Source organism: Morus notabilis, unplaced genomic scaffold (assembly GCF_000414095.1).
Source record: "Morus notabilis unplaced genomic scaffold, ASM41409v2 Scaffold630, whole genome shotgun sequence".
NCBI classification, from domain to species: Eukaryota; Viridiplantae; Streptophyta; class Magnoliopsida; order Rosales; family Moraceae; genus Morus; species Morus notabilis.
The window spans coordinates 160648-176430 of record NW_010365305.1 but is presented as its reverse complement, the minus strand read 5'-3'; the positions used below and the strand labels follow the sequence as shown (position 1 = coordinate 176430).

Below are 15783 nucleotides of genomic sequence, written 5' to 3'. Positions count from 1 at the left end.
GCGCGTTTGAGCGCTGCAGCGCAAATCTTCGACGGAAAATGTGTTCGTGTATTTTAGTGATCTGAAAAGGTCTCGAACCATTGTATCTATTTGTGATATGTTTTCTCACATATCTGAGCACTTATTAACAATAGAAATAACTATTGTTATAAGTGCATCAGCATATAAAAGATAACCATCAAATTGAAAAGGTATCTTTATGTGAAAGGTTGTAACACTTAAAGAGGATGGATGCATCCCTGTCTTTATATGATGGACTTCAGAAAATACAGATGACATACATTGTTCTGAAACTCAATATTTTTGCTGGATATTGTGTTCAAGGGTTTGTTGTATCTTGGGGGTAATTTGCCATTTAGAACTCGTTAGCAAACTTTGAGAAGTGATGGCAAATAAAACCTTTTCATCCTCCCAAATCTGAATTTCTAACAAACTGTGTCGAATCTGTCTACAGCTGCAGTACCACCTAATCTTGTTGAGCCTACACCGGTTGGTAAGCCAGAAAACATTATGCCAGCGACTCCAATTGTTTCCGGGATGAGACAAAGGCATGTTTCACATTCACTCTCTGGTTATGATTATGTTTTACCCCCCTCTCTCGGTTCTTCAGAAACCACACCTCACTCAACTACTCCTTCAGCCAACTCGACGGTACATCCTCTTTCTCACTCTATTTCTTATTCCAAGTTTTCTCATGCTCATACTACCTTCTTAGCGACCATCTCGTCCACCGATGAGCCAAGATCATTCTTTCAGGCAGTCAAACATGCACATTGGAGGGATGCCATGGCAAAGGAGATTTTTGCCTTGGAAGCCAATCATACTTGGCCTTTACAGCCATTGCCTCCTGGAAAACGAGCTATCAACTCCAAATGGGTTTACAAAGTCAAATATCATCCAGACGGGCGCATTGATCACTATAAGGCGCGATTTGTCGCAAAGGGGTACACTCAAATTGAAGGTGTTGATTTTCATGAAACATTTGCTCCCGTTGCCAAGTTAGTTACGGTACGATGTTTATTAGCAATCGCTTCGATCAAGCACTGAGAATTACACCAACTGGATGTGAATAATGCCTTTCTGCATGGGGATCTGGAGGAAGAAGTCTATATAGAAATTCCGCAGGGATTTGCCAAAGAGGGGGAGCAACGGGTTTGTCGGCTACAAAAATCCCTTTATGGACTTCGTCAAGCATCTAGAAATTGGTACCAAAAGTTTACAGCCTCTCTTCTTGAAATTGGCTTTCAGTAGTCAAATGTGGATCACTCCTTGTTCACCCTTTCTCGTGAAGGATCTTTTGTTGCAATTCTCATCAATGTTGATGATGTCATCATCACCGAAACAGACTCCGCTCGCATCTCTAAGCTAAAACGCTACCTGGATACTAAGTTCTACATTAAGGATTTTGGGAAACTCAAGTATTTCCTTGGAATTGAAGTAGCACGATCATCCAAAGGAATTACTTTAAGTCAACGCAAGTACGCCCTCGATATCTTTGCTGAGAGTGGTCTCACGGGCTGCAAACCAGCTTCTTTTCCCATGGACCAACAACACAAACTCTCACTTGAATCTAGCACGACTTGCATTGATCCGGAGCGCTACCGTTGTTTGGTAGGTCGATTGCTTTACCTCACCATCACTCGCCCAGACATCATTTATGCAGTGCATATTCTTAGTCAGTTCATGCATGCACCACGACAATCACAACTTGATGCGGCGTATCGAGTGTTGCGATATCTCAATGGCAATCCTAGACAATGTATTTTACTTCTTACAAATGGTCCGTTATCTTTACGTGCGTACTGCGATGCAGATTAGGCTGGTTGTCCAATGACACGCAAATCCACAACTGGCAACATGATCTTTCTTGGCGATTCACCCATTTCTTGGCGATCCAAGAAACAAACAGTAGTCTCTCATTCCGCTGCTGAGGCAGAATATCGCGCCATGGCGGCTACAAAGGCTGTTACGTGATCTTTAAGTAAAATGCACTTCTCCAATTCCCCTCTTTTGTGACAATCAAGCGGCCATTCACATTGCGGCAATCCCCGTCTTTCACGAGCGAACAAAACATATTGAAATAGATTGTCATTTTATCCGGCAACACATTCAATCAAAGACAATTGTCACTTGTTCTATTTCTTCCCAAAACCAGTTGGCTGACATATTCACTAAGGCACTCGGCCGTGATCGGTATCATGAGTTGTTAGTAAAGTTGGGCATTTCTACACTCTATGCTCTAACTTGAGGGGGAGTACTGGAAATCCTGCTATACATACCATATCTACATGCACGTAATTATAGGAATGTTGACTTATTCCACCTAGCATAGCTGTAGAGATAGCTTTCTTTATTTGTACAATTTTGTGCTGATTGTAATAGCCTAGAGTTAAGGATTAGATTGAGTTTGTACCGCTATATAACAAAGGATTCATCAATGAGAACGATAACCAATTTTGGTGATTTCATTACTTTTACCCATCACCAATCCAATAGTAATTGGTAAAGACTTTATAGTTGTTTCTTAGATTCTAGCGAGGCTTCTCCGGACATCAACTAAATTGACAGAGCACCACACAATCAATATTGTTCTTTAAAATGAATGCCTATAAATTTTTGTTCTCACTTAGCTAAAGATGTGAGCAACTGGTTTGAGCTTTGTAAATACAATTGACAGAAAAATATGTGTAATACCGTTTTAAAAATAAATAATAATTATAAAAGGAACAATAAACAGAAAAGCTAGATACGAAATACCATCAATGGTGATCATCAATAGTAAAAACTATTATGCAATATTCTGCTTGTTTCTATGCTGTAGCATGTGGTCTAAATTGATATGTATGACTTGTTCTCTTAGTCAATCTCAAAAATACCATGCACAGAAATTGGTAATATAAGATTACAGAAGACGAATGGCACACGATGTGAGTTCGGTTATAACTTATAAATAGTAACTATAACCATCTATTATATAGGAAAAAGATAAAGTTAAGCCAAAGAAATATATATGTATTATATATATACAAGTGTGTTTTAATAGTTATTACAATATCTACTCATCAATGAGTATTATTATTTTAACTCAAAAATATTAATCTGATAGTTATAATAAATTAGATAATTAATTAAAAAAATTATGATAATTAATGATATTATATTATTATCACGTCGCATAATTAAATTTCTATATTCTAGGGTAAGTACGGATGAAAAACATAACCAAAACTCTTCCATTTCTACCATATTGAGCAAAATACCTTTACTCGCTCCATAGTGAAGGCCTGCACAGCGATCCTCCTATGCAATGCCCATTTATGGCCCTCCAATCCAGCGAGTCCCTGCCCAAAGAGTTGCCTATTCGAAGGGTTAAACCCAATCTTGGTAATGGACCCACTGGTGTTCATAAGCACCTCTTTTATCAAATCCGGGTCGGATATCGCCACCCGAGGCGTCGTCCCATACCAGTACAGGAAACTCTCACCGTACATGCGGGACCACCGCCGGTAGAATGGGGCCGCGTATTCGACGACGTCATTCTCAACCAGAGTTGACTTCGGCTTAGCCTTAACCTCCTCGAACATTCGTATGATTTCCTTCGTGTTCCCGAAGAAGATCGGTCTGTACCTTGGACCCCGCACGCCTTGCTTCGAGAACTGGCTCTGAATCCTTAGTGGGACGCATATGATTGAGTACGCGAGTTTCAGGAGGGTTATGAGGAGGATAAGAGCGAGTATAAGAAGAAGATGATTCATAATTATGCGTGTAACGTGAAAATCTATTGAGATGTCCAGAAATAGGGAGTTCGAGCCTTGAGGAAATGATTCAGTGATTATTGGGTTTAGAAATGAAGTTGAAGATTATTTAATAACGGTAATATGTTTGCTTTTGTTTGCGTTTTCTAGATTATGTAAAACTATATGTATCTGCAAGTGGATGTTATTATTTATGATTTTATAGAGCTAGAAGCGGCATAAAAGGACAGCTTGGGGAACCATGTTCTGTTTGTTTGTTTCTTTTTTCTTTTTCTTTTTTTTTTCCAGGAAACTACTTGGTATAGGCTATGACAAAATACTTATACTGGGGAATATCAGAATCAATATTATTAAACAAAATATGCAATTTAATGAAACTTATAAAAAAATGACCGTTAAAATTTGTGTAATTCTCTCCTTTCTTCTTTTCAAGTGTTATGGAATTTAGGAGCTAGAGTTTGATATATTAATCCTTAAAGTTTCACATATCGAACGTCATTACAGGCGCACACAAAAAAAAAAAAAAAAAAACGGTCAGCTGCTATTTCTTTTACATATAATCAGAAGTACATTACAAGTTAAAAAGGACGTTAAACAGAACCTTGGATATCTTCTTCTTCTCACTTATAATTCCCTTTTTCTTTGGCTGCTAATTTTTCAAGTTGAAATCCTCCTCAACAAGATTTGAGCACCATATTTGGGCTGCACTGTTATGAACAACATAGGGGCATGAACATATGTGGGTGATAATGTGAGAGAATACCGCTGGATGATGATGACCAATATTATTTTGGCCTCAACCATGGCTAGATTTTGGCCTGCGCAGACTCTAGGACCCAACCCGAATGGAAAGAAAGAAGCTATGTGCTTTCTAGGCTCAGTGAATCTCAGTGGATTGAACTTATTAGAGTCTTCTCCCCATATCTCAGGGTCATGATGCACAGCAAGCAGAGCTGAATAGAGCTGAGTCTTAGCAGGAATGTCTAGATTCCCTACCTTGACTCTCTTTGATGTTTGTCTCATTATCATCACTGCTGGAGGGTAAAGTCGAAACGTTTCATTGATTATCATTGTCACCTGCAGAGATTGAATGAATTAGCTCCAGTAAGATTAATATCTTTTCTTGTTCCATTATTTGAAAACTTACAATTTTGAGGTCACTTAAGTTCTCTGCTTGTGGAAGCCGGTCATATCCGCAGAAGCGAACTACTTCTTCGCGAGCCTTGGTTTGCCATTCCTGATGTTGAGCTAAAAGGAGAAGGGCCCAAGTCAAGAGATTGGCAGTTGTTTCCTTTCCTGCGAAGTAGAAAGTCTTGCATTCATCTATGATTTCCTCTACTCCTAGTTTCTCTTCATGTCCATCCTGATTTTTGTGAGGAGACATCAACAAAGTAAGTAGATTTCTTGAATTCTCTCTTGTTTTGTTATTTGTCATGATAAGCCTCCGCACCAATTCGCGAGTTTCCTTCTCTAGTCTCCACCTCTCTCTATTATCCTTGGTAGGCAAAAACCTGCGTTTAAAATATAAAAGTCAATAAAACTCGCTTCTTATCTTATTTTTTCTCTCGTTTACTTTGTCACGCTCTACCGATTCAAATTGTTACATTTGGAATAAGTTTAGTCATGCGTAATAATCTAATTCTTAGTAGCAAATAAAAAGAAAAAGTCACCTGAATCCAGGAATATAAACACTTCTTATTCCCTTGGAGAAAAGATGCATTTGCTCTTCTTGTAAGTCGAAAATGCGCTTCCCTTCCTCAAAACTGCTTCCAAAAGCTGTCCTTGAAATAACGTCAGCCGAGACTTCATGAAGTTCTTTGTGCACATCTATCTCAAATTCATCTCTCCCTCCTCTAATGTCCTCCCACTTCTCAAGCCTCTCCATAATACTAGTCACCATATCTGGCACCCAACTCTGATAATGACTCAAAAAAAAAAAAAAAAAGCGAGGTGTTAGATTGTCCTATACTATACCAACCCAATCATCCTATCTTCACAATCTTAGAATTTAATTCCTATGAACTATCTAATATATTTGAAAATTTGAACCATTGAAAATTGGTTGTGAACATTAAATCATATAATAGTTGGAAAGATAAATAATTTGACAAAAATGTGACCGTCTTGTTCGTTGCACAAACATGTCATAACCAATCCCCTTCTATGTTACTTCTTTTTAAGAAAAAGTAAAATCACACTACTAGTATGTTTACAAATAATTCAATGGTAATTATTATAATGATTCTTACATTTTATGCTACAAAATGACGTAATAATTATTATGATGATTATAATACTTATTATTTAAAAAATATATTTACTACATTCTCTTTTAAATTAAAAAAAACAGAAATGGTAGAAAATAAGAAAGTTTAAGGAAGTATATAGGTTAATTTTTAGTTATAGAAATTAATAAGTCATAATTTGTCAAGTTATGATTCATAATTAGATAAATTATGATTCATAGTCAGACAAGTTACGGATAAAAATCGTGATTTATAGACAATAACTTATTAAGTTATGATTTATAACCAGACAAATTATAAACAAAAATAATAATTTAATCTATTTATTAATTTATATAAATTATTAACTTATTAATTTTAATTCATCTCAAATTTAATTTATTTTTTTTATTCTCTTAAAAAAAATGGAAGGAAAATGGAAGGAAAGTAGGAGAACCTTTACTCGCTCCATACTAAAGGCCTGGTTTGCAATTCTCCTGTGCAAAGCCCATTGGTCGCCCTCCAGCCCAACAAGGCCGTCGGCAAAAAGCTGCTTACTCAGCGGGTTATGCGGGACTTTCCCAAACGACCCACAAGTGTTCATAAGCACGGCCTTGATCATTTCCGGGTCCGCAATCGCCAACCTGGGCTTGGGCCCAAACCAATATAGGAAGTTCTTCCCGTACATGCGGGACCACCGGTAGTAAAAAGGAGACGCGCTTCGAACGACATCGTTGTCGGTCAGATCAGATGACTTCGGCTTAATTTCCGAGTACAGACGGCGGATCTCCGCCGAGTTTCCGAAGATCAGTCGGTAGCCAGGGCCTCGCACGCCTTGCTTTTGGAAGTGCCTCTGAGTCTTCCATGGAACCCATATTAACGAGTAAACGAATTTCAAGAAGATGATCACGAGAAGGAGAAGAACAAGAACGATAAACAGAGGCATGATATTATGAAAATTTATCAGAAATCAAAGCGAAAGAGAGACTCTGAGAGAGCTTCTGGAAGGGCGAAGAGATGAAGAATGTTAGTTCAGTAATTGAAGTGGAAAAATATGTTCGCAAGACTTGAATGTCAGGATTATTGCTTTGCTAAGTGCTGACGCTGTTTATATTATTCTATTTATTTATTTTTTAATTCTCGGTGAAAAACTGTTAAGAGCAACGCGTTTGAAATTCGTTTTAAAATAATTTTATTTTTTATATGAAAATAAAAATAAAAACGTTTTTATTTTTATTTTAAAATTATTTTTAAAAAAGTGTTTGGTAGTTTTATTCTAAAATTATTTTTAATTTAAAAAAAATTAAAATTGTATTTAGTAGTTTAATTTTTAAAAATATATAATAATATTTAAAATAATAATATATTAAATAACAAACTAATATTTAATATTATTAGATCTACAAAAATCAAAAACTCAGATCAAGATAATATCACAAACTCAGGACTAAACGAACAAAAAACTTACAAATCAGATCTGATAACAAAAAAATCGTCAAAAACTTGCTCCCTCCATCTCTGCAAATCAGATCCGCTGCCGCCACCTCCACATCCCAGCTCTGGCAAGCCCAGGCAAATCCCACTGCCAACTTCACGGCCAAGCTCCGGCGAGCCCAGGGAATCACGCTGCCACCTCTGCGGCTGTGATTCTGTGAAAGTTTGCACATCTCCGACTCGCGACAATCTTCGGTGGAGCACGAACCACTAGTTGTCGTCATCCACATCGGATTTGATGCAGATATTCGAGAGAGAACAGAGCGGAGGGAGGAGAGAGAAAGAGCACAGCGAAAGCCTTCACGACGTGGATGATAACTGAGTCGAGTTCTCCGGTGCAATTCAAAGGAGGGAGAAGGAGCAAAAACAACAGCGACGATATCGGCTTCTTTGTCTTCACTCGCGAGATCAGAGATCGGCGAGATTGAAAACTCCGACAAGAACCATATATGAGTACTCCCAATTAGTGTCTTTGTTTTCCCTCGCGAGATCGGAGTCACGAGTCTGAGAACGGCGTCCTGATTCCGGGGAAGAGAGAGAAACGTGGGGAGAGGAGAGAGAGAGAGAGATTGGAGAAGAGAGCCAGAGCGAAAGAGAGAGATGTCTGATGATTAGGGAAGAGAGAGAGAGGACCGTGGGAGATAGATGGGAAGAAGAGAGAGAGAGAGAGAGATCAGTCCGTTTTCATTTTTTATCCTCGAAGAGTTTACACTGGTCAAGGGTAGAAAAAAAAAATTCAGAGAGAAGAGAGAAAAGGAAAACGGAGAAAATGAAAACAGTCTTAAATCATTTTCAGATTTTCAGAAAAGGACAAAGACATTTTTGTTTTCAATTTTTAAAAAATTGTTGCACCAAACGCGTTTTGTCTGTCCGTTTTCATTTTTTATTCTCGAAAAACATGAAAAACGTTTTTAAAAACGAAAACAACCGGGCACAACATTTTTTTCTTCCCCTTTCTAAATGAATAGTTAGTTCTTGGTCAATGTAACTCATGTTAGGCAATTTTTTTCTTTTTTCTTTGGTTAAAGAGCAAGCTGCTTAAATTTATATATTACTCCAACTATTCCTCACCTATATCCCGTAAAAATAATAATAATAATAATAATAATAAATTCTTGGCCTGTTTAAACAAGTACCTATGTATTATGCAAGTGTCTTGTACTACTACCAAATATGTGAAGATGGTGAACAAAATTAAGATGTTACTTGCTTTTTTTCCTCTTATATCATCTCTATTATCGTGATAATTTGTTAAAGAATCCACAGGACTTGAATTTCGCCAAGTATCATGACAGTTTGGCTAAAGAATTCTCGTGCTTGCAGTAAGGGAAGTGATACAATAATATCTGATCAGCAAACAAAACATTACAATAATAGAGGACGCGACTTCGAAAATATTTATTAAAAAAAAAAAAAAAAAAAAACCACACACACTTCTACCGAAGTCTTCAGCCAAATATCCTCCTAAAAAGGATTGGTGCGCCATACTGAGGCTGCAAACTCATATAAATCATAGGGGCATGAACATATGTTGGAGACAGCACAAAAGAATACTGCTTAATGATCATAGCTAGGACGATCTTTGACTCCATCAGAGCTAAATTCTGACCAGCACAGATTCTGAGTCCTAACCCAAATGGAAAATAAGAGGCTAAATGCTTTCTAGGCTCATTAAACCTCAAAGGGTTAAAACAATTAGCATCTTCTCCCCATATCTCCTTATCATGATGTGTCGCAGTCATGGCCAAATATAACTCTGTTCCTGCAGGAATGTCAAGGTTTCCAACCTTCACATTTTCGGATGCTTGCCTCAACATTGCACCACTTATTGGGTAGAGTCTAAGCGTTTCATTGATTATCATGCTAATCTGTTTGGGGAGGGGGAAAAAAAAAAGACTGAGGGAGAGAATCTTGTGGTAGAGTACAGTAAAAAAATACCTTATTCGTAGGATACATTCTTTAACCATTAGATGGATATAAAATCATATCAAATTAAAAAAAAAAGTGTGACAATTTAATAGAATTTAATGACGATATGACGGTTCAAAATTATTTTATTTAGGTGGAGTATCTTCTCATGTCCCACTGGAATGTCGTGGCATTGATAAGAGTAGGTACTTACTATCTTAAGGTCGTGTAAATCCTCAGCTGTTATTGGCTCATTGTGTTTGCAAACTTGCATCACTTCTTCTCTAGCCTTGTTTTGCCAGTCTTGATGAAGTGCTAGAATGAGAAGTGCCCAAGTCAAGAGATTGGCACTTGTTTCCTTTCCCGCGAAATAGAACGTCTTGCATTCGTCTACTATTTCCTTGGTTGTTAATCTTACTTCATCTTTTTGATTTTTATGTGTAGACATCAACAGACCAAGAAAATTCCCCAAGTTTTCTGTGCTCCTGCAGGTTTTATCGATCAACATTTGAACAGATTGGTGAGTCTCTTTCCTTAGTCTCCATCTCTCTCTGTTCTTTTTAGTAGGCATAAACCTGCATGTCAAAAAAAAAAAAAAAAAAAAACAATTAAGCCACTGAGTTTCAAATCGTTAGCAATGTTTTTATAATATGTGATATGTGCATTTTGCATCCGAATGTGAATTTTTTACAATAATAAATAACCTGAACCCGGGAATGTAGACGCTATTAATAGCTTCTCGAGTGAGCTGAAATTGCTGCTCTTGCAGCTTGAAAATTTGCTTTCCGTTCTTAAAACTGCTTCCAAAAGCTGTTCTAGATATAATGTCCGCAGAGAGTTCATGAAGTTCTTTGTGCACATCAAGTTCAAATTCATCCCTTTCTTCTCTATTCTCTTTCCACCTCTCAAGCATTTTTGTTGTGCTTTCCACAACCTCTGGCACCCAACTCTGTTCACGTAATAATGTTGTTATTTCATGGCTCTTTTTTTTTTTTTTTTTTTTTTTGTGTGGAAAGTTTCAATTGTATGTGCAATTTAGAACAGAAACTAATAATTATACCCTCGCTAAATAATTGGAATATATAACCATCTCCCTAATTGATAAAAACAACTATCTCTAATTTTTTCACCTATACCTAAAAAAAAATACTAATGCTGCGCAACAAAATAAGAAACATTCATAATACTATATTCCTATTCTTTCAATCCTTCCATCAACTTCTCTCGTTATATATAAATTTAGAGAGGACAAAACTAAATAAGTAGACAAAATAATGGAGTGTGAATGCACATTTGCTATATTTTTTCTCTTGTGCATGCATGGCATTTCTAGAGCAAGTACTTTTCTATGTAAATTACATAAATATAACTCAAGTTTTATTAGTTTGTTTCACTAGTTTAAATTACAACTCAAATTAGTTATCCTATTTTCTCTCATAAAATTTTAAATTTAATTTTTTTATTATAGTGTTTTTTCTCACATGAATTCACATTTTAATTCAAATTCTCAACTCAAACAAAGTTTATATATTTTGGTTTATGGAGACTAGATAGATAGAGTGAGTAGAGAGATAGATCACCTTAACTTGCTCCGATCTAAAGGCTCGGTTAGCGATCTTTCTGTGGAAAGCCCATTGGTCACCAGCCAGAGCAAGTAGTCCTTGTCCGAAGAAGAGCTTCACCGATGGGTTCCAAGGAGTCCTGTCAAACGCCCCACTTGTATCGGTCAGAACTTCCTTTATCATTTCCGGGTCGGATATCACCAATCTGGGCATTGACCCGAACCAGCACAGCAAAGTCTTCCCGTACATGGGTGACCATTCGTGGTAGAAAGGAGTGACCCGCTGAAGGATGTCATGGTCAAATCCTTTTGACTTTCCCAGAACTCGGGCTTTGATCCGGTTCATCTCGGCCGTGTTTCCGAAGATCGGACGGTAGGCAGGGCCCCGAATGCCTTGTTTGCGGAAGTGGTTTTGGATCCTCAGTGGGACCCATATCACCGAGTGTAGGAATTTCCATAGGAAGATGGCAAACAAGGAGACCACAAGATGTGGTAGCAAGTTCATGATAATTAGCATTTTTTTGATGATAATGGTGAGTTGATCATACGAACCGGGGTGATTAAAAAGGGATTAAGATTGGTCATTTTCTTGGTTTATGTGATTAATAAAATGATCGGTGTGGGGTAATTATTGAGGTTTCAGTTTATTTTATGCGTGCATTTGTACTTTGCACTAAATAATGAAGGGAATCCACATGAAGACCACATTACAATCAGCATATGCTTGGAGTAGTGACGCACACAATGATGTTGGATGTTTTAACTTTTAAGCATGTTCTAGCCAAGATAAGATAATGGTAAAGTGCTATAACTAAATTATAATATAGCATACTATTATAATATTTAACACTACTTTTGGTTCAGCTTCTTAAACTTTTGGGAGAATGTCTTAATTAATTAAGATGATATCAGAGTAATAAAAAAAAAAAACTCTTATAATTGCACAAATTATTTTCACTTATTAGTTTGTCTTTAATGTGTTTCAGGCTACTAAAAACTAGAAAATGTTTCTTCACTTTTTCCTTCTATTATTAACTTAAAATCTCTAAGAGAATGACACGAATGAGGACCGACAAATATTTCCTACTATAAATAAGTACGCCACCAAATAATTATAGGATTTAAAAAAAAAAAAAAAAAGAGTATTTCTTGTCCCCCTGTGAGAGTAATTCCATTGAAACGACAACATTCAGAGAAGGCGTTTTACACTTGTGCAGCCACATGTCGTTTTAAAGAAGAGTTAAACAGTTTTAATCAAGATTTATCTTGGTGCTACACGTGGCAGAGTTATTCATCGTTAGATGTAATTTAGGTTAAAGCCAGTGTATATATTCAAGTATTTATTGTATTGAGACTCTACTTCTTCGAGAATCATCTGTACTATTTTGTAGTGGAGAAACTCTGAGAGAAACAAGATTGTAGAGATAGAAAGAGAAGTAAGTTGATAGAGTGTTTGGGTACCAAGAAAATCTGGGTAGAGTCTAGGGTTTGTGCTATTTACTGGGTAATTTCTTGAGAAATACTTGTAGTTCGTTTGAAAGGTATAATTAAATTATGATTTTTAATTTTAACGTTTAAAATTTAAATTTTTTATGAGAAGAAAACATTGTAGTAAAATCAATTATTTGAGTTTGAGTATATGAAATAAATACGTTCTTGGTCTCATTCTAAGAGTTCTTTGTTTTTGGGTTCAATTTAGGGTTTCTGAGTGTGAGGTGTGAGGGTGCAAATACTTCTTTGATAGTGGAAATAGCTTCTTGTTGAAGAGCCTAACGAGGACGTAGGACTTTAGTCCGAACCTCGGTAAAATTGTTTGTATTCTTTCTTGCATGTTCGATTTCTGGGTTATATTTCGAGTCTTGTGTTAAGGTTCGCCTAATTACAACCCCTAGGTTACCCATAAACCTGATATAACCCTTGATACAAGAATTCGGTTTTTCTGATTATTTAGAAGCAAACCTGTTTGATTGAACTTATATAAACAAAAGTAATCAAAACACGCACAAACAGCTGTGCAGTAACTTGCCAAGATTTTATATATATATATATATATACACTTTCACTAAAAGACAATAAATTAATAAAACTCAGCAATGTTAATTTAAATAGTCTGTTTTTTTCTGAGAAATCTTCATAAATACTCTTTAAAAATATATGAGTCTTGATTTAATCTCTTATTACTCTTGATTAATAGAGTCAAATAACTATATTAATAGGGTACTAATCGAGAATAAAAGTTAAAATCACCCATACACTTTTGAGGGTAAGTCAATAATTTTTTCTTGTGTTCCACATATAATATTGAACAAACAACTTTAATCCAACTCTTCAGCTAAGGCAACCTCCTGAAAAGGAGTGGTGCCCCATATTGGGGCTGCAAACTCACTAATACTATAGGTGCATGAACATACGTTGGCGATAGTACAAAAGAATACTGTCGTATGATCATAGCTAGGGCGACCTTTGTCTCAACCATTGCCAAACTTTGGCCAGGACATGTTTTGTTGCCTAACCCAAATGGAAAATAAGAGCCTAAATGCTTCTTAGGCTGTCTAAATCTCAAAGGGTTGAAGCTATCAGCATCTTCTCCCCATATTTTCTTATCGTGATGAACCACAGTCGTTGCCAAATAGAACTCTGTCTCCTTGGGAACGTCAAGGTTTCCTAGCTTCACTTGTTTCACTGTTTTCTTCAGTAGTGCCACAGCAATAGGATATAGTCGGAGCGTTTCATAAAATATCATACTTAGCTATTCGGAAACACGCAAAAAAAAGTATCGTTAGAGGAATAAAGATTTATGTAATTATAGTTCATATAATCAAAAGAAGTCTGTACTTTCAAAGAGTGAAATCATATTAATTGATAATTTAGAAATATGCGTGCACTACATGAATATGTTATGTTTTGTACTCTACAGTATAATTATCAAAAAGTATAGTTTTTAACAGAAAAGCATTATATAAATTAACATTGGTCTTTTTTTTTCTTTTTTTTTTTTTGACTTACAATCTTAAGGTTGTGTAAATTCTCAGCTTTGAGTGGTTCATTGCGTTTGCAAACTCGAAGCACTTCTTCCCGTGCCTTGGTTTGCCAATCCTGATGAAATGCTAAAAGAATAAGTGCCCACGTGAAAAAATTTGCACTTGTTTCCTTCCCTGCAAAGTAAAATGTCTTGCATTCATCTATGATTTCCTCCATTGTTAATCTTACTCCATCTTTTTTGTTCTTATGAGAAGACATTAACAAACCAAGAAGATTTCTTGAATCGTCTCCTTTCTTGCATTGCTTCTCTATAAGATTCTGAATTAATTTACGTATCTCGTTTTGTAATCTCCACCTTTTTCTGTTCTTCTTTGTAGGCAGAAACCTGTATATAAAATTTATCATTCCATAAAAGGCCTAAAATGACATTTTTTTGTAATACTTCAAAGTTTACAAGTTCTTTTTTTTTTTTTTTTTTTATACTAATGGTGTTCTCCAAGCATTGATGTGTAGTCACCTGAATCCAGGAATATAGACTTTCTGAGCCCCTTCGAGAACAAGCACCATTTGCTGCTCTTGTAACTTAAAAATTTGCTTTCCTTCCTCCAAACTGCTTCCAAAAGCCGTTCTAGATATAATATCCGCTGAGAGTTCATGAAGCTCCTTGTGCACATCAATCTCAACTTCATCTCTCCCTCCTCTCGCTTTCTCCCACTTCTCTAGCATCCTTGTGGTGCTAGCCACAATTTCGGGGACCCAACTCTAGCAGTGTAAATTCGCCATATCCACGTAATTGATACAAAATCATTAGGATTTAGTCATGAAAAGAAAACAATACTAACTATAAAAATTCCTATGCAGAATTGGTATTTCCCATCAAACACAAATTAGAGGTAAAATTACTAACATTAGCTTTCTTTATATATATACTAAACTATCTTTCTTTATATTTGTCCTCCTCTACTTAGCCAAAAAAGAATACAAAGGAATGCCACAAGGGGGTAGAAATCCCTCAACCACTAAAAAAATGGGATCAAATTAACCTATCAATAACTGATTATTGAAATCTTAGAGGCAGGATATATAGTATAAAAGAATGGTCATTCCATTACTCTTTTGAACCGTTTGGTTTGTAGTTACAAACAGAAATTTAACTTTTGAAAGGGAAAATATTGTAGAAAAAAAAAAAAAAGTGGCTCAAATCTATCAACATTGTATTTGAGAATATATTCTGAAACTAAATTCTACCTTTATTTCAAATAGAGAGAGTTTGTAAAAGAAATCAGATTCAAACATATTCATGATTCAAGTTAGAGAGAGAGGGAGAGAGAGAGAGAGAGAAATGGAGTGAAATCACCTTGACTTGCTCCAACTTAAAGGCTTGGTTGACGATCTTTCTATGATAAGCCCAAGTTTGACCGGTCAACGCGATCAATCCTCGTCCGAAGAACTGCTTAGGGAAAGGTCTGAGTGGAATCTTGTCAAATGAGCCACTCGCATTAACATGGATCTCCTTAATCATGTCCGGATCAGCTATGGCCAATCTCGGCTTGGTACCGAACCAGTACAGAAACGTCTTGCCGTACTTGGGTGACCACTCGTAGTAGAAAGGATTAACTCGCTCGACTATGTCATGGTCAACGGCCTTCAGAGACTTCGTGATAGCTCGGCCGTAGATGCTGTGGACCTCCGCCGTGTTCCCCAAGATCAGACGGTAATCAGGGCCTCCAATGCCTTGCTTCCGGAAGTGATTTTGGATTCTTAGTGGGACCCATATGATTGAGTGTAGAGCTTTGATCAAGATAATGATAGCCAGCAATATTGATGAAACCAGTACTACAAGAAACAGCAAATTCAT

The 15783-nt window shown here is 36.5% G+C and overlaps 4 protein-coding genes across 4 annotated transcripts in view; all 4 read right to left on the bottom strand.

The window, feature by feature from the left end:
- Positions 1-3767, bottom strand: part of LOC21404062 (cytochrome P450 734A1) — a 15347-nt gene extending 11580 nt beyond the window's left edge. Inside the window, exon 1 of the mRNA XM_010107720.2 lies at positions 3261-3767. Coding sequence (XP_010106022.1) covers positions 3261-3755 — 495 coding nt within the window. The 5' untranslated portion in view covers positions 3756-3767. The remainder of the gene's footprint in view (positions 1-3260) is intronic.
- Positions 3768-4154: 387 nt separating this feature from the next.
- On the bottom strand, positions 4155-7005 carry LOC21404061 (cytochrome P450 734A1). The gene is made up of 4 exons (XM_010107719.2): positions 6438-7005; positions 5426-5670; positions 4903-5266; positions 4155-4832 (listed from the first exon to the last, which is right to left on the bottom strand). Exons 1-4 carry the CDS (start codon positions 6924-6926, stop codon positions 4413-4415), a joined length of 1518 nt encoding a protein of 505 aa, XP_010106021.1. The 5' UTR covers positions 6927-7005; the 3' UTR covers positions 4155-4412.
- Positions 7006-8922: 1917 nt separating this feature from the next.
- On the bottom strand, positions 8923-11448 carry LOC21404060 (cytochrome P450 734A1). Its single transcript, XM_024171976.1, has 4 exons — positions 10963-11448; positions 10087-10331; positions 9597-9957; positions 8923-9342 (listed from the first exon to the last, which is right to left on the bottom strand). Exons 1-4 carry the CDS (start codon positions 11446-11448, stop codon positions 8923-8925), a joined length of 1512 nt encoding a protein of 503 aa, XP_024027744.1.
- Positions 11449-13275: 1827 nt separating this feature from the next.
- On the bottom strand, positions 13276-15783 carry LOC21404059 (cytochrome P450 734A1). The gene is made up of 4 exons (XM_010107717.1): positions 15283-15783; positions 14443-14687; positions 13950-14310; positions 13276-13692 (listed from the first exon to the last, which is right to left on the bottom strand). The coding sequence occupies exons 1-4, from the start codon at positions 15781-15783 to the stop codon at positions 13276-13278; spliced, it is 1524 nt and encodes a 507-aa protein (XP_010106019.1).